This window comes from Heptranchias perlo, chromosome 40 (assembly GCF_035084215.1).
Source record: "Heptranchias perlo isolate sHepPer1 chromosome 40, sHepPer1.hap1, whole genome shotgun sequence".
NCBI classification, from domain to species: domain Eukaryota; kingdom Metazoa; phylum Chordata; class Chondrichthyes; order Hexanchiformes; family Hexanchidae; genus Heptranchias; species Heptranchias perlo.
Genome location: NC_090364.1, coordinates 16,875,677 through 16,899,813, shown reverse-complemented (window position 1 = coordinate 16,899,813; position 24,137 = coordinate 16,875,677). Strand labels below are relative to the sequence as shown.

Here is a 24,137-nt window from a genome sequence, read left to right as displayed (position 1 = left end):
ATATAAAACATTAGTATGTAAAACTCTAATATGGGCAAGAGTCCCTAGCCCGTCCTTCTGCCCTGATGCTGTCTTTTTCACAACGTTTCAACTTAACTCGTTTCTTATTTGTCACTCCCGCTGTAACTACTTTAGGTATTTTAGTATTCACTTCACCCGGAATATCTATAGAACTGTTTGTGACCTGAACTCTGCTCTCATCCCTTTTTGTAAAATCTATAAACTATCGTTTTTATTACTGTTTCTGACTGAGACCTCCTCTCCCCCAATTATTAGTTTAAAGTCCTTTTCACCACCCTATTTATCCTTTCCACTGGGACTCTGGTCCCATTCTGGTTCAGGTGGATCCTGTCTCCGCGGTCCAGCTCCCTCCTGTCCCAGTACTGGAGCCAGTGTCCCATGAACTGGAACCCCTCCTTCCCACATCACTCTTGCAGCCATGGGCTCACCTTCCTAGTTTGTCCCTTTGCCAATTAGCATGTAGCTCGGGTAATAATCCTGAGATTACCACCCTGGAGGTCCTGCTTTTTAATTTCGCTCCTGATACTCTTCCTCAGCAGGAGCTCCTCCCTTTTCTTCCCTATGTCACCGGTCCTGATATGGACCAGGACAACTGGAGATCTCCCCCCTTTCCAAATTCCTTTCCAGCTGCATCGAGATATCCCTCACCCTGGCACCAGGGAGGCAGCTCACCCTTCGGGACTCTCGGTCGTGGCTGCAGAGGATGCTATCAATCCCCCTAATTATTGAATCCCCTATAACTAGCACGTTTCTATTCTGCTCCTCCCACTTTGGCCAGCCCTCTGCTCCACAGCGCCTGGGTCAGCATTGTGGCTGTCCTCCCCACGATCTCTCTCCTTATCCTCACAGGTATCAAGTACATTGTACCTGTTGGACAGGACCAGTGTGTGCGAGGCTTCCTCCTCTACTCCCCTCGGTTCCCCCTACCCTGCTGATTAACACTCACACTCTTCTCTTTACATACCTGTGCTTTCCTCTGAGGTGTGACTGTACTCTGGAGAAAACTATCCAGGAATTCCTTCCCTTCCCTTATGTGTCAGCGTGTCACTCACACTCCAGCTCAACAACTCTGAGCCGGAGTGTCTCAAGGCAGAGACATTTCCTGCAGATGTGGCAATCTGGGACAGTCTTGCTGTTCACAAAATCCCAAATACTGCAGTCCCGACACATAGCCTGTGCTGCCATTTCTAGTTTTTATTTATTCGTAGTAATTTCATTCTAGAGATAACAGAATTACTTCAGACCTAGATTCTATTTAGGAGATGGATTTAGCTTAATTTCAGATTAAACTGTAATTAATTAGTCTTGGTTTTTTTTGTTTATTAACTTCTTTATTTTAGTATCCCCGTAACTCCTATTTATTATTTATGTATACCAGATTTTTACTTAATGCAGTTCGGAAACCTTGAATATTAGCATCCTCTATTTAGTTCATTTTAATTTTATCCCGTTAGGTCTAACTAATTACGGATTATTTATTTATATATTCACTGTTGCCCCTTGGTTTAAATTACTTAGTACCTCCTTCCCCCTCTGCAGCTAATGCCCACTCTCACCAGATTCCAGTCATCACTCTGTTTAGAAGATTCACCCAACTCTCACCAAGCTCATTGGTGCTATTAGAGTTATTTATTACTGACTGTTCCATCACACACTAAACACTGTGATTTTAACTCTCCCAATAAAAGGATTGATGTTCTGAGCTGCCCTGACTTGGGCCCGTTTAAAGGCTTCGAACAGCACTTGACCTTGATGAGGAACTCAGCGTCTTCAATCTGCGATGGAATGTCCGACAATGTGTTGAAGATGGAAGCGGAATTTTCTGATTGGATGAGCTCCTCTTCCTAAAGAAACAATGAAGTTCCGATTATATGGCATCTCATCACGCTCTCCCCCCCGCGCCCCATCACGCTCTCCCCTGCGCCCCTCGTCGCGCTCCCCCCCGCGCCCCCCGTCGCGCCCTCCGTCGCGCTCTCCCCCGCGCCCCTCGTCGCGCCCTCCCCCCGCGCCGCGCCCCTCGTCGCGCCCTCCCCCCGCGCCGCGCCCTCCGTCGCGCCCTCCCCCCGCGCCCCCCGTCGCGCCCTCCCCCCGCGCCCCCCGTCGCGCCCTCCCCCCGCGCCCCCCGTCGCGCCCTCCCCCCGCGCCCCCCGTCGCGCCCTCCGTCGCGCCCCCCGTCGCGCCCTCCCCCCGCGCACCCCGTCGCGCACCCCGTCGCGCTCTCCCCCGCGCCCCGTCACATTCACTGAAGTGCAGTCATTGCTGTTATGTAAGCACACATGGCAGCCAATCACGTACAGCAAGATCGTGCAAACAGCAGCGAATCAACGAATAACCAGCTGATGTGTTTTGGTGGTGTTTCTTCACAGAGGGATATTGGCCAGGACACCGCGAGAACTCCCTGCTCTTCTTCAGAGAGCACCGTGGGATCTTTCACATCCACCTGTGCAGGCAGACAGGGCCTTGGTTCAATGTCTCATCCAAAAGACTGGGCCACCAGCACTGCTGCACTCCCTCAGTAGTGCACCGTGGTGTATGTTAGGCTGTGCACTCTGTCCTGGGGGGAGATGCAAGTCAAACTGCTCAGTAAGAGAGTTATGACCGAGCAGGCTGAGGCCGAAGAGTCGCTTAAGAAGTGATTAAGGGACTGACGATACTCTTTGGTAGAATGCCTTTCAGGCTGAAATCCAGAAATATCACAATGTCGAATGTTACCCAGCTCTGCCACTTATATTCAAAGCTCGGTGGCAGCTCCCTCCCCCGTTGGATAATGTTTGTGATAGAGTTTCTGACAATATCACAGTTACGGATTCTTCGAGGCTTCCTGTACAATCAGCCCCCCGCCCCCCCCCCAGCCAATAATTTGCCCACAGTGAAAGCAGCTTCAGGATTTTAACCCCAGTAAATGGGCCGCTCCTTGGACGCACACCTGATCTACGGAAATAATTCGCACTCCAGCTAATATTACGCGTGGCTGACTCAGTCCAGCAGGGTCTGAGTTCCATCCCCAGTCTGTACAAATGGAGCCGATCGCAGCAATTCAGGAGCTCTGAATCCTTCAAACATCTCTGGGACATGGAGGAGGGAACAAGGCTCACCACTGCCATCGAGTGAGCCCTGCTAGAAAGTGCAGGTGTGGAGATACCGGGTGGAGGACTGAGCCCAGCTCTGAGGCCCTAGGATAAATATCTCACCGACACTCGCTGTCGGCAACAATTTACAATCTTTACCTGAGGCGGGGGCAATGTAACGGGAATGAGCAGGAAGTGGCAGAAGAACTAGAGGAACTGACTGAGGGCTGGGAGAGGTTAAAGAGAAAGCACAGGACCGGGGTTTAGGGCAAGAATTCCTGAATGCAGGGGATTGAAGGATTGGGTAGGCGAGGGGGAAGAGGGGAGAGATGGGGAAGTAGGGGGGGGGGCGGGGTGATGAGGGGCACCAAAGTCCAGTCATTCAGAAGTGTGAAGGATTGTGCAGAGATTGGAAGGTGTGAGCTGGGACCACTGTTCCCTCTAAGCTGCGAGTGTGCGGCCGTGCAGCAGTCTGTTGTGGGCCGCGCACTTAAACATTTTGTCCGTGCGCCACACCAGTGCTCTCGGCCCCTCCCTCACACTGATCAGTGCCCAGACCCCAGCCCTTCTCCAGCTCTGCCTCCCCTAGTCCCCAGTGCTCCAGCCCCAGGGAGGCTGCTCTGCCTCTGGTGTTGGGGAGTGTCCGGAGGTCCAAGTGTCCAATCCCGCAGCTCCGGCCCCAGCCACCGCATTGTTCGCCCTGTTGCTAGGAAATGCAGTCAGCGAGTAGCTGATTGGCTACGTGGAAAGCAGACCAGGCACCCTCCACCCAATCGCAGACCAGGCACCCTCCACCCAATCGCAGACCAGGCACCCTCCACCCAATCGCAGACCAGGCACCCTCCACCCAATCGCAGACCAGGCACCCTCCACCCAATCGCAGACCAGGCACCCTCCACCCAATCGCAGACCAGGCACCCTCCACCCAATCGCAGACCAGGCACCCTCCACCCAATCGCAGACCAGGCACCCTCCACCCAATCGCAGACCAGGCACCCTCCACCCAATCGCAGACCAGGCACCCTCCACCCAATCGCAGACCAGGCACCCATACATAAAGGCAGCCAAAACTAATGAGACCTGCAAGATATACAATGGGAATGCAATAATTTGTTAAATTCTTCTGAGGAGACATTGAAGTGGGGTGGGAGGGGGAGGGGGAGGGGGAGGGGGAGAGGGAGGGAGAGCTTTAATTAAACTGTTCCCTATCCACAAATTCACAGTGACTCAATTTAAAAATTCTGATTGCACATGATTTTATTTCTGTTTGAATCAGTCATTAAGCTGATTCAACAAAAGCTGACTGTAATCGTTCCCATCAGATAATTTTTAATAAAATATAACGAGACTGGCCTGCTCAATCCTAGTGAAACTTAAGAAACCCATTTCATAAACTGTATAAATTTATCAGCCAATATAACATTAAATTGTTACAATTATCCATTATTTTGTACATTTGTTCTGTTTGTTATTTACCCTGAATAATATTTTTTTAAAAGATCTTCTATTTAAAGTTGTGATTTTTTATTGCGGTGGTGCACACAGCCTTTATATCGGTACACAAACTCAAATTCATTCCGCACATGGCCGAAAGAAATCCGAGGGAACCTTGGCTGGGGCTGAGGATTGTGCGAGGCTATGAAAGTATTTGCAAACGAGAAGAACGATTTTGAACTCAATGTGGTGAGGCTCACAAACGAGGAACAGCTGCTTTGTTAAGGTGCTGGAATCGGCCAGAACTGCACCCTGGCGACAAACAGCATCTCCATCACAAAGGCCACCGACTTCCATCTCCGGAACATCAACAACAACTTGCATTTATTTAACACCTTAAAGGTAATAAAACATCAATATCGCCCGTCTCCACCGCTGCCCATCGACTGCTGAAACCCTCATATCCTTGTCTTTGTTAGCTTTAAACTTGACTATTCCAATGCTCTCCTGGCCGGCCTCCCATCTTCCACCCTCCGTAAACTGGAGCTCATCCAAAACTCTGCTGCCCGTATCCTAACTCGCACCGTGACCTGTTCTCCCATCACCCCCTGTGCTCGCTGACCTACATTGGCTCCCGGTCCGGGAACGCCTCCATTTTAAAATTCTCATCCTTGTTTGCAAATCCCTCCCTGGTCTCGCCCCTCCCTATCTCTGTAACCTCCTCCAGCCCTACAACCCTCCGAGATCTCTGCGCTCCTCCTCTTCGGCAACCCCCGCTTATCCCGCCCCACCATTGGCGGCCGTGCCTTCAGCTGCCTGGGCCCTAAACCTCTCTACCTCTCCTTTAAGACGCTCCTTAAAACCTACCTCTTTGACCAAGCTTTTGGTCACCTGTCCTAATGTCTCCTTCTTTGGTTCGGTGTCAAATTTTATCTGACTACTCTCCAGTGAAGTGCCTTGGGACGTTTTCTATGTTCAAGGCGCTATATAAATGCAAGTTGTTGTTGTTAAAGGGGGAGATCTGCAGACAGTTCTACAAACAACAATGAGATAAATGACCAGACAATGTGTTTTAGGTGTTGGTTGAAGGGTAAATTTTGGCCAGGGCACCAGGACAACTCAACTCCTCTTCTTCGAACAGTGCCACGGGATGTTTCATGTCCACACCAATCGAAAGACGGCACCTCCGACAGTGCAGCACTCCCTCAGTACTGCACTGAAGTGTCAGCTGGCATTATGTGCTCAGGTCTCTTCTGATAAAAGGAACTAGTGAGGGCCTTTAGAAGCTTATAAAAAGTGAAAGAATAGTTAGACAGATAATATGACCACTCAGAGATGAAGGGGTGAGTCTAACTATGGAGGATGATGATATGGCAGAGATAATAAATAAACATTTTGCAGCAGTTTTTAAAATAACGGCGGCAGTAAGAATGTAGATGCACTAGAGGTCGATATGGAACAGTTGCTAGAGATAACTATGGGAAAAAAGCAGTGGATAAATCGGTGGTGGGCAAATTATTGGAATCAATTCTGACAGGATAAACCGTCACTTAGAAAGGCACGGATTAATCAAGGACAGTCAGCATGGATTTGTTAAGGGAAGGTCGTGTCTGACTAACTTGATTGAATTTTTTTTTGAGGAGGTAACAAGCAGTGTCGATGAGGGTAGCACATTTGATGTAGTCTACGTGAATTTTGACAAGGCTTTTGACAAGGTCCCACATGGCAGACTGGTCAGAAAAGTATAAGCCCATGGGATCCAAGGGAAAGTGGCAAATTGGATCCAAAATTGGCTCAGTGGCAGGAAGCAAAGGGTAATGGTCGACGGGTGTTTTTGTGACTGGAAGGCTGTTTCCAGTGGGGTCCCGCAGGGGTCATTACTAGGCCGCTTGCTTTTTGTGGTATACATTAATGATTTAGACTTAAATGTAGGTGGCATGATTAAGAAGTTTGCAGATGATACAAAAATTGGCCGTGTGGTTGATGGTGAGGAGGAAAGCTGTAGACTGCAGGAAGATATCAATGGACTGGTCGGGTGGGCAGAAAAGTGGCAAATGGAATTCAATCCGGAGAAGTGTGAGGTAATGCATTTGGGGAGGGCAAACAAGGCAAGGGAATACATAATAAATGGGAGGATACTGAGAGGTATAGAGGAAGAGAGGGACCTTGGAGTGCATGTCCACAGATCCCTAAAGGTAGCAGGACAGGTAGATAAGGAGGTTAAGAAGGCATACGGGATACTTTCCTTTATTAGTCAAGGCATAGAATATAAGAGCAGGGAGATTATGCAGGAACTGTATAAAACACTAGTTAGGCCACAGCTTGAGTACTGCGTACAGTTCTAGTCACCACATTACAGGAAGGATGTGATTGCACTAGAGAGGGTGCAGAGGAGATTTACAAGGATGATGCCAAGACTGGAGAATTTTAGCTATGAGGAAAGATTGGATAGGCTGGGGTTGTTTTCTTTGGAATAGAGGGGAGATTTAATTGAGGTGTATAAAATTATGAGGGGCCTAGATAAAGTAGATATGAAGGACCTATTTCCCTTAGCAGAGGGGTCAGTGACCAGGGGGCATAGTTTTAAGTAATTGGTAGAAGGATTAGAGGGGAGCTGAGGAGAAATGTTTTCAGCCAGAGGGTGGTGGGGGTCTGGAACTCACTGCCTGAAAGGGTGGTAGAGGCAGAAACCCTCAACTCATTTAAAAAGTACTTGGATGTGCACCTGAAGTGCCGTAACCCACAGGGCTACGGACCAAGTGCTGGAAAGTGGGATTGGGCTGGGTGGCTCATACTCGGCCGACGCGGACACGATGGGCCGAATGGCCTCCTTCTGTGCTGTAAATTTTCTATGATTCTATGATACCGTGCTGGGCCCTCAACCTTATTTTCAAATCTTCTGAAAGAGAGGAGATATCAAAAATTCTGGCCAGAATATTTCAATCTCCTTAAATATGCAAATTCTGCTGTTCAAGCTTAGCCAATTTAACACTTTGACCTGGAAACGGCTCATGAAATAACGGCGAGGCTAACAGGGGTCATCGTCATTTCAGGGCAAACGGAAGAGCGAGTTCCGGAGAGCGCACGTGCGCAGTCAAACGCGGAACTCGCTCCGCCATTTTCCCTGCTCGTTTGAAAGCTGCGTGGGAAGAGCAGCTCGCTGGCTGACCGAATGGGCCAGCTAGAAACGAACTAATCTCGCCAAAAAAATAGGCACACTGGGTTTTTTAGGTCTAAACTAACTTTTAGTTAAGTCTAAGTCTTAATGATGGCCAAACAATCTCTCTGGGACTGAAAATTAACTTTTAAAAATGTAGAGTCTCGTTCCTCCTGATATTAATTTTTTTTTTAATTTAATATTTTTATTTTGTCTTTCTGTCTCTTTATTTCGCTTTCTCCAACTGAATTTAAATTTGAATTCACCGTTGTGGCTTTCACTTCCTGGTTCCGACTGCGCGGCTCGTCGAGGACACTTCCAGCTGATTGGTTGAGGGGAGAGCGAGATCCTTTCCCCGCTCTGAGACGCCTGGGAAAGAACGCTGCACTTTTTGCAGAGCTCCGTTGAAGCAAGTTTATGCCCAGAAGCTCGGGTGAGTTATGACTGACGAGCAGCGGGTGACGTTTGGTCGAGGGAGATCGGCCGGGTAACTACAGAGCAGTTAGTCGAACATCAGCTGTGGGCAAGCTGATAGAATCCATTATTCAAGATAAGATTAGTGTGCGTTTAAAAACGCAGGATTTAATCAGGGATAGCCCGCAGGGCTTGTTACAGGCGACTTGTATTCAACCAATTCAATAGATTTTTGCAGAAGTGACCAATTGGAAAGATAAAGAGAATGTGGGAAATATATTATAAATCAATTTTCAGAACGCGTCTGATGAAGCCTCTGAAGAGGCTTGTTAGAAATATTCAAGTATTTGGTATAAGAGGAAGTGTAGCTGCAGAGACAGCGAATTGGTTGATGGGACATAAAACGAAGGGATAGGGTAAATGAACGTGGCTCGGATGGGAGAAGGGTTGAAAGTGGCGGGGCGGACGGGTCGGGTCGGTGGGACAGGCGCAATTTAATGTGGATAAGTGTGAAGTAATACATCTTGGGTGGAAAAACAAGAAATGAGAGCAAGACACTCCATGGGAATACACTGACATGAGGAGCAACAGGGACACCTAGAGCAGAAATTCATCATTCTTGTTAATGCCAGTGCAGGTAGATCAAGTCATAAAAAAAGGCATCGGCATTTTGGGTTTTATAAACTGGGGCACAGAGCACAAGGACACACAAGTAATTATAAATTTCTACAAAGTAAGTACTGATTAGGCCACAGCTAGAGTACTGTCTGCAGTTTCAGGCACTCCATTATAGAAAGGACATTAAAGCCATAGATTCCCCAGGATGAGGCCAGTGATGGGGAAAATATAGTTATGAGAAAAGGCTCAAGATACTGGGACTATTTCCACTCAAACAGAGAATACTAAGGGGGGATTTAATAGAGGTTTTTCAAATTATGAAGAGTTTTGATTCTGCGAATAGGAAAAGGACTATTGCTGAGGGAGTAACAATTTTAAATTGTCACTGAGAGGGAGGAGGGAGATTAGGAGAAACTTCTATACTCGGAGCGGGGCATTAAGGGTCAAATCCCAACTGGTGCCCTGAAGGACATCAGTGCACCAGTTGGGATTTTACCAAAATCCAGCAGCTTTTCATGAGATTTTTTCTGCTAATAACCCATAAATTTCCAGATTTATTTTCAACAGTATAAGGGTCAGTGCTCACCACACATACCCAGTCCCACAGTATCAGGGTCAGTGCTCACCATACACACCCAGTCCCACAGTATCAGGATCAGTGCTCACTATACACACCCAGTCCCACAGTATCAGGATCAGTGCTCACCATACACACCCAGTCCCACAGTATCAGGATCAGTGCTCACCATACACACCCAGTCCCACAGTATCAGGATCAGTGCTCACTATACACACCCAGTCCCACAGTATCAGGGTCAGTGCTCACTATACACACCCAGTCCCACAGTATCAGGGTCAGTGCTCACCATACACACCCAGTCGCACAGTATAAGGGTCAGTGCTCACCATACACACCCAGTCCCACAGTATCAGGGTCAGTGCTCACTATACACACCCAGTCCCACAGTATCAGGATCAGTGCTCACCATACACACCCAGTCCCACAGTATCAGGATCAGTGCTCACCATACACACCCAGTCCCACAGTATCAGGATCAGTGCTCACTATACACACCCAGTCCCACAGTATCAGGGTCAGTGCTCACTATACACACCCAGTCCCACAGTATCAGGGTCAGTGCTCACCATACACACCCAGTCGCACAGTATAAGGGTCAGTGCTCACCATACACACCCAGTCCCACAGTATCAGGGTCAGTGCTCACTATACACACCCAGTCCCACAGTATCAGGGTCAGTGCTCACTATACACACCCAGTCCCACAGTATCAGGGTCAGTGCTCACCATACACACCCAGTCGCACAGTATAAGGGTCAGTGCTCACCATACACACCCAGTCCCACAGTATCAGGGTCAGTGCTCACTATACACACCCAGTCCCACAGTATCAGGATCAGTGCTCACCATACACACCCAGTCCCACAGTATCAGGATCAGTGCTCACCATACACACCCAGTCCCACAGTATCAGGATCAGTGCTCACTATACACACCCAGTCCCACAGTATCAGGGTCAGTGCTCACTATACACACCCAGTCCCACAGTATCAGGGTCAGTGCTCACCATACACACCCAGTCGCACAGTATAAGGGTCAGTGCTCACCATACACACCCAGTCCCACAGTATCAGGGTCAGTGCTCACTATACACACCCAGTCCCACAGTATCAGGATCAGTGCTCACCATACACACCCAGTCCCACAGTATCAGGGTCAGTGCTCACTATACACACCCAGTCCCACAGTATCAGGGTCAGTGCTCACTATACACACCCAGTCCCACAGTATCAGGATCAGTGCTCACCATACACACCCAGTCCCACAGTATCAGGGTCAGTGCTCACCATACACACCCAGTCCCACAGTATCAGGGTCAGTGCTCACCATACACACCCAGTCCCACAGTATCAGGATCAGTGCTCACCATACACACCCAGTCCCACAGTATAAGGGTCAGTGCTCACCATACACACCCAGTCCCACAGTATCAGGATCAGTGCTCACCATACACACCCAGTCCCACAGTATAAGGGTCAGTTCTCACCATACACACCCAGTCCCACAGTATCAGGGTCAGTGCTCACTATACACACCCAGTCCCACAGTATCAGGGTCAGTGCTCACCATACACACCCAGTCCCACAGTATCAGGGTCAGTGCTCACCATACACACCCAGTCGCACAGTATCAGGATCAGTGCTCACCATACACACCCAGTCCCACAGTATCAGGGTCAGTGCTCACTATACACACCCAGTCCCACAGTATCAGGGTCAGTGCTCACCATACATACCCAGTCGCACAGTATCAGGGTTAGTGCTCACCATACACACCCAGTCGCACAGTATAAGGGTCAGTGCTCACCATACACACCCAGTCCCACAGTATCAGGGTCAGTGCTCACTATACACACCCAGTCCCACAGTATCAGGGTCAGTGCTCACCATACACACCCAGTCCCACAGTATCAGGATCAGTGCTCACCATACACACCCAGTCCCACAGTATCAGGGTCAGTGCTCACTATACACACCCAGTCCCACAGTATCAGGGTCAGTGCTCACCATACACACCCAGTCCCACAGTATCAGGGTCAGTGCTCACCATACACACCCAGTCGCACAGTATAAGGGTCAGTGCTCACCATACACACCCAGTCCCACAGTATCAGGGTCAGTGCTCACTATACACACCCAGTCCCACAGTATCAGGGTCAGAGCTCACTATTCACACCCAGTCCCAGTATCAGGGTCAGTGCTCACTATACACACCCAGTCCCACAGTATCGAGGGTCAGTGCTCACCATACACACCCAGTCCCACAGTATCGAGGTCAGTGTTCACCATACTTTTTTTTTATTCGTTCATGGGATGTGGGCGTCGCTGGCGAGGCAGGCATTTATTGCCCATCCCTAATTGCCTTTGAGCAGGTGGTGGTGAGCCGCCTTCTTGAACCGCTGCTGGCCAGGTGGTGAAGGTTCTCCCACAGTGCAGTTAGGAAGGGAGTTCCAGGATTTTGACCCAGTGACGATGAAGGAACGGCGATATATTTCCAAGTCGGGATGGTGTGTGACTTGGAGGGGAACGTGCAGGTGGTGTTGTTCCCATGTGCCTGCTGCCCTTGTCCTTCTAGGTGGTAGAGGTCGCGGGTTTGGGAGGTGCTGTCGAAGAAGCCTTGGCGAGTTGCTGCAGTGCATCCTGTGGATGGTACACACTGCAGCCACTGTGCACCGGTGGTGAAGGGAGTGAATGTTTAGGGTGGTGGATGGGGTGCCAGTCAAGCGGGCTGCTTTGTCCTGGATGGTGTTGAGCTCCTTGAGTGTTGTTGGAGCTGCACTCATCCAGGCAAGTGGAGAGTATTCCATCACACTCCTGACTTGTGCCTTGTAGATGGTGGAAAGGCTTTGGGGAGTCAGGAGGTGAGTCACTCGCCATAGAATACCCAGCCTCTGACCTGCTCTTGCAGCTACAGTATTTATATGGCTGGTCCAGTTAAGTTTCTGGTCAATGGTGACCCCCAGGATGTTGATGGTGGAGGATTCAGCGATGGTAATGCCGTTGAATGTCAAGGGAAGGTGGTAAGACTCTCTCTTGTTGGAGATGGCCATTGCCTGGCACTTATCTGGCGCGAATGTTACTTGCCACTTATCAGCCCATGCCTGGACGTTGTCCAGGTCTTGCTGCATGCGGGCTCGGACTGCTTCATTATCTGAGGGTTTGCGAATGGAACCGAACACTGTGCAATCATCGGCGAACATGCCATTTCTGACCTTATGATGGAGGGAAGGGCATTGATGAAGCAGCTGAAGATGGTTGGGCCTAGGACATTGCCCTGAGGAACTCCTGCAGCAATGTCCTGGGGCTGAGATGATTGGCCTCCAACAACCACCACCATCTTCCTTTGTGTTAGGTATGACTCCAGCCACTGGAGCGTTTTCCCCCTGATTCCCATGGACTTCAATTTTACTAGGGCTCCTTGGTGCCACACTCAGTCAAATGCTGCCTTGATGTCAAGGGCAGTCACTCTCACCTCACCTCTGGAATTCAGCTCTTTTGTCCATGTTTGAACCAAGGCTGTAATGAGGTCTGGAGCCGAGTGGTCCTGGCAGAACCCAAACTGAGCATCGGTGAGCAGGTTATTGGTGAGTAAGTGCCGCTTGATAGCACTGTCGACGACACCTTCCGTCACTTTGCTGATCATTGAGAGTAGACTGATGGGGCGGTAATTGGCCGGATTGGATTTGTCCTGCTTTTTGTGGACAGGACATACCTGGGCAATTTTCCACATTGTTGGGTAGATGCCAGTGTTGTAGCTGTACTGGAACAGCTTGGCCAGAGGCGCAGCTAATCCTGGAGCACAAGTCTTCAGCACTGCAGCCGGGATGTTGTCGGGGCCCATAGCCTTTGCTGTATCCAGTGCACTCAGCCGTTTCTTGATATCACGTGGAGTGAATCGAATTGGCTGAAGACTGGCTTCTGTGATGGTGAGGATATCGGGAGGAGGCCGAGATGGATCATCCACTCGGCACTTCTGGCTGAAGATGGTTGCAAACGCTTCAGCCTTGTCTTTTGCACTCACGTGCTGGGCTCTGTCATCATTGAGGATGGGGATGTTCACAGAGCCTCCTCCTCCAGTTAGTTGTTTAATTGTCCACCACCATTCACGACTGGATGTGGTAGGACTGCAGAGCTTTGATCTAATCCGTTGGTTATGGACTCGCTTAGCTCTGTCTATAGCATGTTGCTTCCGCTGTTTCGCATGCATGCAGCCATGAGTTGTAGCTTCACCAGGTTGGCACTTCATTTTTAGGTTTGCCTGGTGCTGCTCCTGGCATGCTCTTCTACACTCCTCATTGAACCAGGGTTGATCCCCTAGCTTGTTGGTAATGGTAGAGTGAGGAATATGCCGGGCCATGAGGTTACAGATTGTGCTGGAATACAAATCTGCTGCTGCTGATGGCCCACAGCGCCTCATGGATGCCCAGTTTTGAGCTGCTAGATCTGTTCTGAATCTATCCCATTTAGCACAGTGGTTGTGCCACACAACACGTTGGATGGTGTCCTCAGTGTGAAGACGGAACTTCGTCTCCACAAGGACTGTGCGGTGGTCACTCCTACCAATACTGTCATGGACACACCCAGCCCCACAGTATCGAGGTCAGTATTCACTATACACTCTCAGCCCCACATTATCAGCGCTCACTATATACACCCAGCCCCACAGTATCAGCACTCACTATACACACCCAGCCCCACAGTATCAGCGCTCACTATACACACCCAGCCCCACAGTATCGAGGTCAGTATTCACTATACACTCTCAGCCCCACAGTATCAGCGCTCACTATACACACCCAGCCCCACAGTATCAGCGCTCACTATACACACCCAGCCCCACAGAATCAGGGTCAGTGCTCACTGACATTTGCAAAAAGTTGAGAACATATCCAGTTACTCGAGCTGCTAGCTCACATCCTGCCCCCCGTGCCCACATCCTGCCCCCCTTTTGCCCACATCCTCCCCCCCCTTTGCCCACATCCTGCCTCCCGTGCCCACATCCTGCCCCCGTGCCCACATCCTGCCCCCGTGCCCACATCCTGCCCCCTGTGCCCACATCCTGCCCCCGTGCCCACATCCTGCCCCCGTGCCCACATCCTGCCCCCCTGTGCCCACATCCTGCCCCCCTGTGCCCACATCCTGCCCCCCGTGCCCACATCCTGCCCTCTATTAGCGCCTCTGTAAATAATGCGAATTGGCGTTGTGCCACCCGCAATTTGTGGAACCTGTGTAGCCCAGACGGATGGGGTACACACACTTCCACAGTAGGGATGGGGCTGCACTGCATGTTTCTTCCCAAACGTTTCCCATCTGCTGCCCGCGTACCTTCATCTTAAGCATGCCCAATGTGATCTGGAAGAGGACAACAGAACCCTCGTAGAAGAACAGGTCCCAGACTCGGAGGAGGATGTTGATGTGTACAACACTGGCAAATGCAGTCAGGAACCAGTGCAGGGTGATCAAGGACAGCTCTGAGAGACACAAAAACAGGACAGTATGAGAACAGAGAAATGGTCACACTGTATCAGACAGCTAGTGTACATGTCCATCCAGCCATCGCAGCTCCAGCCCGAATGGTATCCATTATTCCGGAGCTAATATCCGGAGAATTTTCACAAACACCGTTTGCATCACCGGACAGATCAGATTCAGTTTGCACCAGGACTCTGAAGTGAATGCGATTTCCCAGTTTCAGGTCCCACAGTGCGAGTGCAGGTAGATTAAAGCCATAAAAAGGCCAAGAGAATTTAGCATTTTATAAACAGGGGCATAGAGTTCGAGCAATGTGAACGAGTTGGACGAACGCTGGGCTCTTTCCCTAACACTCACATTTGCTAATTAGGATCCAGCGAGACGCAGATTGTATATTTGCGTGCGGTGTCACCAGTCCTTGGAGTGTGAGCAGGAGAATCAGCCGGCCCAACAATTCATTACTGGACAGTTTTTCCCCACTCACCAGAAAATCCAAAATCCACAAGTGAGGAGCGCGGGCCAGAAAGAGCTGAGTATTTATTTAATTATTCCTGTGGTCTCAAATGAACAGTTTTTAGCTTCAGAAGGAGAAACATAGAAACACAGAAAATAGGAGCAGAAGTAGGCCATTCGGCCCTGCTCTGCCATTCAATATGATCATGGCTGATCCTATCTCAATACCATATTCCCGCTCTCTCCCCATACCCCTTGATGCTTTTTGTGTCTAGAAATCTATCTAGCTCCTTCTTCAATATATTCAGTGACTTGGCCTCCACAGCCTTCTGGGGTAGAGAATTCCACAGGTTCACCACCCTCTGAGTGAAGACATTTCTCCTCATCTCAGTCCTAAATGTCCTACCCTGTATCCTGAGACTGTGACCCCTCGTTCTGGACCCCCCAGCCAGGGGAAACATCCTCCCTGCATCCAGTCTGTCTAACCCTGTCAGAATTTTATACGTTTCAATGAGATCCCCTCTCATTTTTCTAAACTCGAGTGAATACAGGCTGAGTCGACCCAATCTCTCCTCATACGACAGTCCTGCCATCCCAGGGATCAGTCTGGTAAACCTTCGCTGCACTCCCTCTATGGCAAGTATATCCTTTCTTAGGTAAGGAGACCAAAACTGCACACAATACTCCAGGTGTGGTCTCACCAAGGCCCTGTATAACTGCAGTAAGACATCCTTGCTCCTGTACTTAAATCCTCTTGCAATGAAGGCCAACATACCATTTGCCTTCCTAACTGCTTGCTGCACCTGCATGTTTGCTTTCAGTGACTGGTGTACAAGGACATCCAGGTCCCTTTGTACATCAACATTTCCCAATCTATCACCATTGAAATAATAGCCATGATGTGGAAATGCCAGTGATGGACTGGGGTTGACAAATGTAAAGAATCTTACAACACCAGGTTATAGTCCAACAATTTTATTTGAAAATCACAACCTTTCGGAGGCTTTCTCCTTCGTCGGGTGAATTCACCTGACGAAGGAGAAAGCCTCCGAAAGGTTGTGATTTTCAAATAAAATTGTTGGACTATAACCTGGTGTTGTAAGATTCTTTACATTTAAATAATACTCTGCCTTTCTGTTTTTCCTTCCAAAGTGGATAACTTCACATTTATCCACATTCTCCCGCATCTGCCATGTATTTGCCCACTCACTCAACTTGTCTAAATCACATTAGAGCCTCTTTGCATCCTCTTCACAACTCATGATCCCACCTAGTTTTGTGTCATCAGCAAACTTGGAAATATTATATTTGGTTCCCTCATCCAAATCATTGATATATATTGTGAATAGCTGGGGCCCAAGCACTGATCCCTGCGGTACCCCACTAGTCACTGCCTGCCACCCCGACAAAGACCCATTTATTCCTACTTTCTGTTTCCTGTCTGTTAACCAATTCTCAATCCATGCCAGTATATTACCCCCAATCCCATGTGCTTTAATTTTGCACACTAACCTCTTATGTGGGACTTTATCAAAGGCCTTCTGAAAATCCAAATAAACCACATCCACTGGTTCTCCCTTATCTATTCTACCAGTTACATCCTCAAAAAACTCCAGTAGCTTTGTCAAACATGATTTCCCTTTCATAAATCCATGTTGACTTTGTCTAATCCTGTTGATATTTTCTAAGTGTTCTGTTATCACATCCTTTATAATAGACTCTAGCATTTTCCCTACTACCGATGTTAGGCTAACCGGTCTGTAGTTTCTGATTTCTCTCTCCCTCCTTTTTTAAATAGTGAGGTTACATTTGCCACCCTCCAATCTGCAGGAACTGTTCCATAATCTATAGAATTTTGGAAGATGACAACCAATGCATCCACTATTTCCATGGCTGCCTCTTTTAGTACTCTGCGATGCAGATTATCAGGCCCTGGGGATTTATCGGCTTTCAGTCCCATTAACTTCTCCAGCACTATTTTTTTACCAATACTAATTTCCTTTAATTCCTCCTTCTCACTGGACCCTTGGTTCCCTAGCATTTCTGGGAAGTTATTTGTGTCCTCTTCTGTCAAAGACAGAACCAAAGTATTTGTTTAATTGCTCTGCCATTTCCCTGTTCCCCATTATAAATTCTCCTGTTTCTGACTGCAAGGGACCTACATTTGTCTTCACTAATCTTTTTCTTTTTACATAGAACAGGGAAACTTCCAAAACATATTAAGTTAAAACAACAGAGGGACATAGGAACAGGAGTTGGCCACTCAGCCCCTCAAGCCTGTTCCGCCATTCAATTTTATCATGGCTGATCTGTGTCTTAACTCCATCCACCTGCCTTGGTTCCGTAACTCTTAATACCCTTGCCGAACAAATTAGGGACGGAGTGACTGAGCGTTTGGACAAATACGAGCTGATCAGAGAGTCAGCATGGACGTGTAAAGAGTAAGTCATGTCTAACAAACCTAGTTGAATTTTTAGACAAAGTAACTAACGTGGTAGATAAGGGATTAACTATGGATTTATGGACTTCCAGAAGGCATTCAATAAGGTTCCACATAAGAGACTGTTAACAAAAATGAGAGTGCATGGAATTGGAGGCTTGGATAGGGAATTGGTTAGGAGGTAGGAGACAAAGAGTAGGGATAATGGGAACATGCTCAAATTAGCAGGATGTGGCCAGTGGTGTCCCCCAGAGATCTATATTGAGGCCTCAGCATTTCACGATAGTTATAAACGACTTGGATGAAGGAATATAGAGCCGAATATTCAAGTTTGCTGATGACACTAAGTTAGGTGGCACAGTAAATAGTGTAGAATGGAGCAGAAAGTTCCATTCGCAACCCCTCGGATAATGAAGCAGTCCGAGCCCGCATGCAGCAAGACCTGGACAACATCCAGGCTTGGGCTGATAAGTGGCAAGTAACATTCGCGCCAGACAAGTGCCAGGCAATGACCATCTCCAACAAGAGAGAGTCTAACCACCTCCCCTTGACATTCAACGGCATTACCATCGCCGAATCCCCCACCATCAACATCCTGGGGGTCACCATTGACCAGAAACTTAACTGGACCAGCCATATAAATACTGTGGCTATGAGAGGAGGTCAGAGGCTGGGTATTCTGCGGCGAGTGACTCACCTCCTGACTCCCCAAAGCCTTTCCACCATCTACAAGGCACAAGCCAGGAGTGTGATGGAATACTCTCCACTTGTCTGAATGAGTGCAGCTCCAACAACACTCAAGAAGCTCAAAACCATCCAGGACAAAGCAGCCCGCTTGATTGGCACCCCATCCACCACCATAAACATTCACTCCCTTCACCACCGGCGCACAGTGGCTGCAGTGTGTACCATCCACAGGATGCACTGCAGCAACTCGCCAAGGCTTCTTCGACAGCACCTCCCAAATCCGCGACCTCTACCACCTAGAAGGACAAGGGCAGCAGGCACATGGGAACACCACCACCTGCACGTTCCCCTCCAAGTCACACACCATCCTGACTTGGAAATATATCGCCGTTCCTTCATCGTCGCTGGGTCAAAATCCTGGAACTCCCTTCCTAACAGCACTGTGGGAGAACCTTCACCACACGGACTGCAGCGGTTCAAGAAGGCGGCTCACCACCACCTTCTCAAGGGCAATTAGGGATGGGCAATAAATGCCGGCCTCGCCAGCGACGCCCACATCCCATGAACGAATACACAAAAAGGGACATTGATGGATTAAGTGAGTGGGCAAAACTGGCAGACGGAGTTCAATGTGGGGAAGGGTGAGATCATCCACTTTGGACCCAAGAAAGACAAATCAGAGTATTTTCTAAAATGGTGAGAAGCTCGGAACTGTGGAGGAGAGATTTAGGGGTCCAAGTACAGAAATCACTAAAAGCTGGTACAAACAATAATTAAAAAAGGTAAATGGAATATTGGCCTTTTTCTCAAGAGGGCTGAAATACAAAGGGGTGGAAGTTATGTTCCAGCTGTAGAGAGCTCTGGTCAGACCCCATCTGGAGAACTGCATTCAGTTCTGGACTCCGCACCTCAGGAAGGATAGAATCATGGAAAATTTACGGCACAAAAGGAGGCCATTCGGCCCATCGTGTCCACACCGGCCGAAAATGAGCCATCCAGCCCAATCCCACTTTCCAGCACTTGGTCCGTAGCCCTGTAGGTTTCGGCACTTCAGGGACACATCCAGGTACTTTTTAAATGAGTTGAGGGTTTCTGCCTCTCCCACCCTTTCAGGCAGTGAGTTCCAGACCCCCACCACCCTCTGGGTGAAAAAATTGCTCCTCAGCTCCCCTCTAATCCTTCTACCAATTACTTTAAATCTATGCCCCCTGGTCACTGACCCCTCTGCTACAGGAAATAGGTCCTCCCCATCCACTCTATCTAGTCCTGTCATAATTTTATATATCTCAATTAAATCTCCCCTCAGCCTCCTCTGTTCCAAAAAGAACAACCCCAACCTATCCAATCTGTCATCACAGCTAAAATTCTCCAGTCCTGGCAACATCCTCGTAAATCTCCTCTGTACCCTCTCTAGTGCAATCACATCTTTCCTGTAATGTGACCAGAACTGTAGACAGTACTCCAACTGTTTTACACAGATCCACTTGCCTTAGATTTACAATGCGTTCACCTCTTGGACTCTCTTCCCACTCTCTAGACTCTCCTTTTACACTGCGCTCACCTCTCGGACTCTCCTTTTACTCCGCGCTCACCTCTCGGACTCTCCTTTTACTCCGCGCTCACCTCTCGGACTCTCCTTTCACACCGCGCTCACCTCTCGGACTCTCCTTTTACTCCGCGCTCACCTCTCGGACTCTCCTTTTACACTGCGCTCACCTCTCGGACTCTCCTTTTACACTGCGCTCACCTCTCGGACTCTCCTTTTACAACGCACTCACCTCCCGGACTCTCCTTTTACACTGCGCTCACCTCTCGGACTCTCCTTTTACACTGCGCTCACCTCTCGGACTCTCCTTTTACACTGCGCTCACCTCTCGGACTCTCCTTTTACAACGCACTCACCTCCCGGACTCTCCTTTTACAACGCACTCACCTCCCGGACTCTCCTTTTACAACGCACTCACCTCTCGGACTCTCCTTTTACAACGCACTCACCTCCCGGACTCTCCTTTTACAACGCGCTCACCTCCCGGACTCTCCTTTTACAACGCACTCACCTCCCGGACTCTCCTTTTACAACACGCTCACCTCTCGGACTCTCCTTTTACAACGCGCTCACCTCTCGGACTCTCTTCCCCCACTCGCTCTCAGACTACTCTGAGGGATCTGTGGCTATGCACTCCAAGGTCCCTCACTTCCTCTACACCTTTCAGTATCCTCTCATTTATTGTGTATTCCCTTGCCTTGTTTGTCCTCCCCAAATGCATTACCTCACACTTCTCCGGATTGAATTCCATTTGCCACTTTTCTGCCCATCTGACCAGTCCATTGATATCTTCCTGCAGTCTACAGCTTTCTTCCTCACTATCAACCACACGGCCAATTTTTGTATCATCTGCAAACTTCTTAATCATGCCCCCTAAATTAATATATACCACAAAAAGTAAGAGACCTAGTACTGAGCCCTGCGGAACCCTGCTGGAAACAGCCTTCCAGTCACGAAAACACCCGTTGACCATTACCCTCTGCTTCCTGCCACTGAGCCAATTTTGGATCCAATTTGCCACTTTCCCTTGGATCCCATGGGCTTATACTTTTTTGACCAGTCTGCCATGTGAGACCTCGTCAAAAGCCTTGCTAAAATCCATGTAGACTACATCAAACACACTACCCTCATCGACCCTCCTTGTTACCTCCTCAAAAAATTCAATCAAGTTAGTCAGACACGACCTTCCCTTAACAAATCCATGCTGACTGTCCTTATTGGATATATTGGCCTTAGAGGGAGTGCAGCGCAGATTCACCAGAATGATACCGGGGCTAAAAGGGTTAAATTATGAGGAGAGTTTGCATGGACTAGGCTTGTATTCCCTTGAATATAGAAGATTAAGGGGTGATCTCATCGAGGTGTTTAAGACGATTAACGAGTTGGTAGTTTCTCTCGATCCAACCCATTTCCTCAGGTGGGGGTGGAGTCTAAAACAAGAGGGGCATAACCTTAAAATTAGAACTAGGCCGTTCAGGGGCGACATTAGAAAGCACTTCTTCACACAAAGGGCAGTGGAAATCTGGACGCGAGGAAAATAAAATCAGTGCCACTGCGGAGAACGAAGGGACCGCTGCTGGAAAGCGGATGTTTGAAAAGATCGAACCAAATCGTCTGCCAACACCCACCATCCAGGCTCACACCTGAAACGAGCCAAGTACTGGTGGGCGACCAGGACCTGTGTAACCTGTACCCCAGCACGAGTTAGCAGCAAAGGAGCGCTCGGAAATAAAACTTAACTGAGTAGCCGATGAGAGTGAGGGTTAAACTACAGGTGAAGGCAGGTGATTTATGGATTAACCAGGCAGCTTTCCATATAAGAAACCCTGCAGTGCAGGTTTACAAACTCCAACATGTTACAGCATAGAGTGGTAGGATACATACTCTTAATAGGGCATTTCCCACAGGGAGTGGGGGGAGTATCAGATGGATCCCACCCAGGTCACTCTTGTACCCTTCTTAATTGATGAAGAACAGGGGAGATGTCTGCTGGCTGTCCCACTGCTGTGTGCAAGGCCAGGGAGTGGGAGGTGAGAACACAGTATGAGCAGGGGTTAACTTGCACTGACTTTGTCTAGTGTTGTGACTTACATCAAACCCACCCCGTCAATCTGCCAAGCGAGGATTGTCAGCCTGATCAAAAGACCACCTCCTCTCTTACCAATGTCATGTTCCTGCAGCAGTTTGTCCAGTCGGGGAATGTACTGTACAATCAGGTGTCGGAGAACTCGCTGGTCTGTCTGCACACCCAGCAGTGTGGTGCTGAAATATGAAGCAGGAACCAGGTCCTCAATAATGGCACACATCATCCAGAAAGCATCCTCCTCCTCCAGGAACAGCAGCAGGGAAGCTGCAACCTGACAGCAAGAAAAGCAGAGGAATTAAACCTAAGCATAGCACGACCACTGAACATCATCAGACCTCATGGACCAGGAGAGCCCAGGCTGGTGACCCATCTAGACCACTGCCTGAACGCAGTGCCCACCTGCAGTGTATTTTGGTGATTCTCAACCTAAATCAGACAGATTACCAAAGTCTCTATCGGAACAGAAGAAACTGACACCAACACCCAGCGGTTCGGCACGGGGGGGGGGGGGGGGGGCGGCGGCGACAGGCGGCACGGCGCGGGGGGCGGCGGCGACAGGCGGCACGGCGCGGGGGGCGGCGGCGACAGGCGGCACGGCGCGGGGGGCGGCGGCGACAGGCGGCACGGCGCGGGGGGCGGCGGCGACAGGCGGCACGGCGCGGGGGGCGGCGGCGACAGGCGGCACGGCGCGGGGGGCGGCGGCGACAGGCGGCACGGCGCGGGGGGCGGCGGCGACAGGCGGCACGGCGCGGGGGGCAGCGGCGACAGGCGGCACGGCGCGGGGGGCGGCGGCGACAGGCGGCACGGCGCGGGGGGCGGCGGCGACAGGCGGCACGGCGCGGGGGGCGGCGGCGACAGGCGGCACGGCGCGGGGGGCGGCGGCGACAGGCGGCACGGCGCGGGGGGCGGCGGCGACAGGCGGCACGGCGCGGGGGGGCGGCGGCGACAGGCGGCACGGCGCGGGGGGGCGGCGGCGACAGGCGGCACGGCACGGGGGGGCGCTGCAAGAGTGGTATAATTTTATTTGTCCACTCAGTATTGATTAAATAAAAGAGTTTGAGCCACTGAACTCGAAAGCGCTAGTTTTATTGACCTACTTAAACGTAAATGTTACGACCAATTACAAGCAATAATATCAGACATACACAGGTTTAAACAGTACAACGTCAAAAGCTGTGCCAAGGGGCGGAGTTGATCCGTCTTCATCCTTTCAGCACCCACGTCACGAATCGTCTCTACAAATCTGTCTAACTGGGGTCTCTGGCTGACCTTATACTGGGTTAGTGCGAATGTCTTGCACACTCCCCCACTCCCCTCCATCCTCTTTAGTGTGCATGCACCACACTATCATTCTTAGCACAGAGATGACCTCACCCACCAGACGAGGGACGCTAACACACACAAGGCTGTCTTACCGCACACCTTGAAGCTGAAAGCATTCTCCTTTTCCCACTATAAGTCTGCAGTTTTCCAAAATCTTTGCCTCTGGTTTTTATTCATGAACACCCCCATGAGCCCTTGCTGCCCTGTTAGCCTATTTTCCCAAAGCGTGCTGGGTAATGGTGCTGGCTTCCTTTCTCACGTGCACCGACAGCAAACGTGAGAAATAGACACCACCATCCCTCCATTCATCAGTATGTCGTCAGGCCTATATCTGCATCTTAAATGGGCCTGACTCAGACGGCTGCTTCACCCAACGGTAGACCCCGCGATGGCGGTAACGGGGCGTGAGGTCACTGGCCACGAGGTCACTGGCCACCATTTTTGAAGCCATCGCTCGGTTTCCACTGGGCAGGAGCCCTGAAAATTCACCCGATGGGTACTTCAGGTGGTAGTCTCAGGACAAAGGACCTTCCACAACCACAGGCAGTAAACCTAGGCGGTCAGGGTACCAAGCCCAGACATACAGTGTAGGTTACACTGGACCAGGAGGGGCTCACAGGAAAGACACTTCTATCTGGTGTTGTCCAGGTTTGTCATTATTCAAAGCCAGGAAAGTGAAACGAATTACCAGCCAAAAGTGAGTCTGATTTTTCTCATAATTAAAATTTCTTCATTCGTCCTCGACATGAGTCTGTTTAAAGTCATTAACACCTTAAGGTGAAACCTTGCAATAAACTGTATCCCTCAGATTGATCAGTTATCTGAATTGGTGGAAAACA

At 49.7% G+C, this 24,137-nt stretch overlaps 1 protein-coding gene across 1 annotated transcript in view; it reads right to left on the bottom strand.

Annotated features, from left to right (window-relative positions):
- The window catches only part of sgsm3 (small G protein signaling modulator 3), a 148,555-nt gene that overhangs the window by 67,104 nt on the left and 57,314 nt on the right, over positions 1-24,137 (bottom strand). Inside the window, exons 7-9 of the mRNA XM_067974707.1 lie at positions 22,051-22,246; positions 14,617-14,762; positions 1,770-1,865 (exon numbers count right to left, since the gene is read on the bottom strand). Coding sequence (XP_067830808.1) covers positions 1,770-1,865; positions 14,617-14,762; positions 22,051-22,246 — 438 coding nt within the window. The remainder of the gene's footprint in view (positions 1-1,769; positions 1,866-14,616; positions 14,763-22,050; positions 22,247-24,137) is intronic.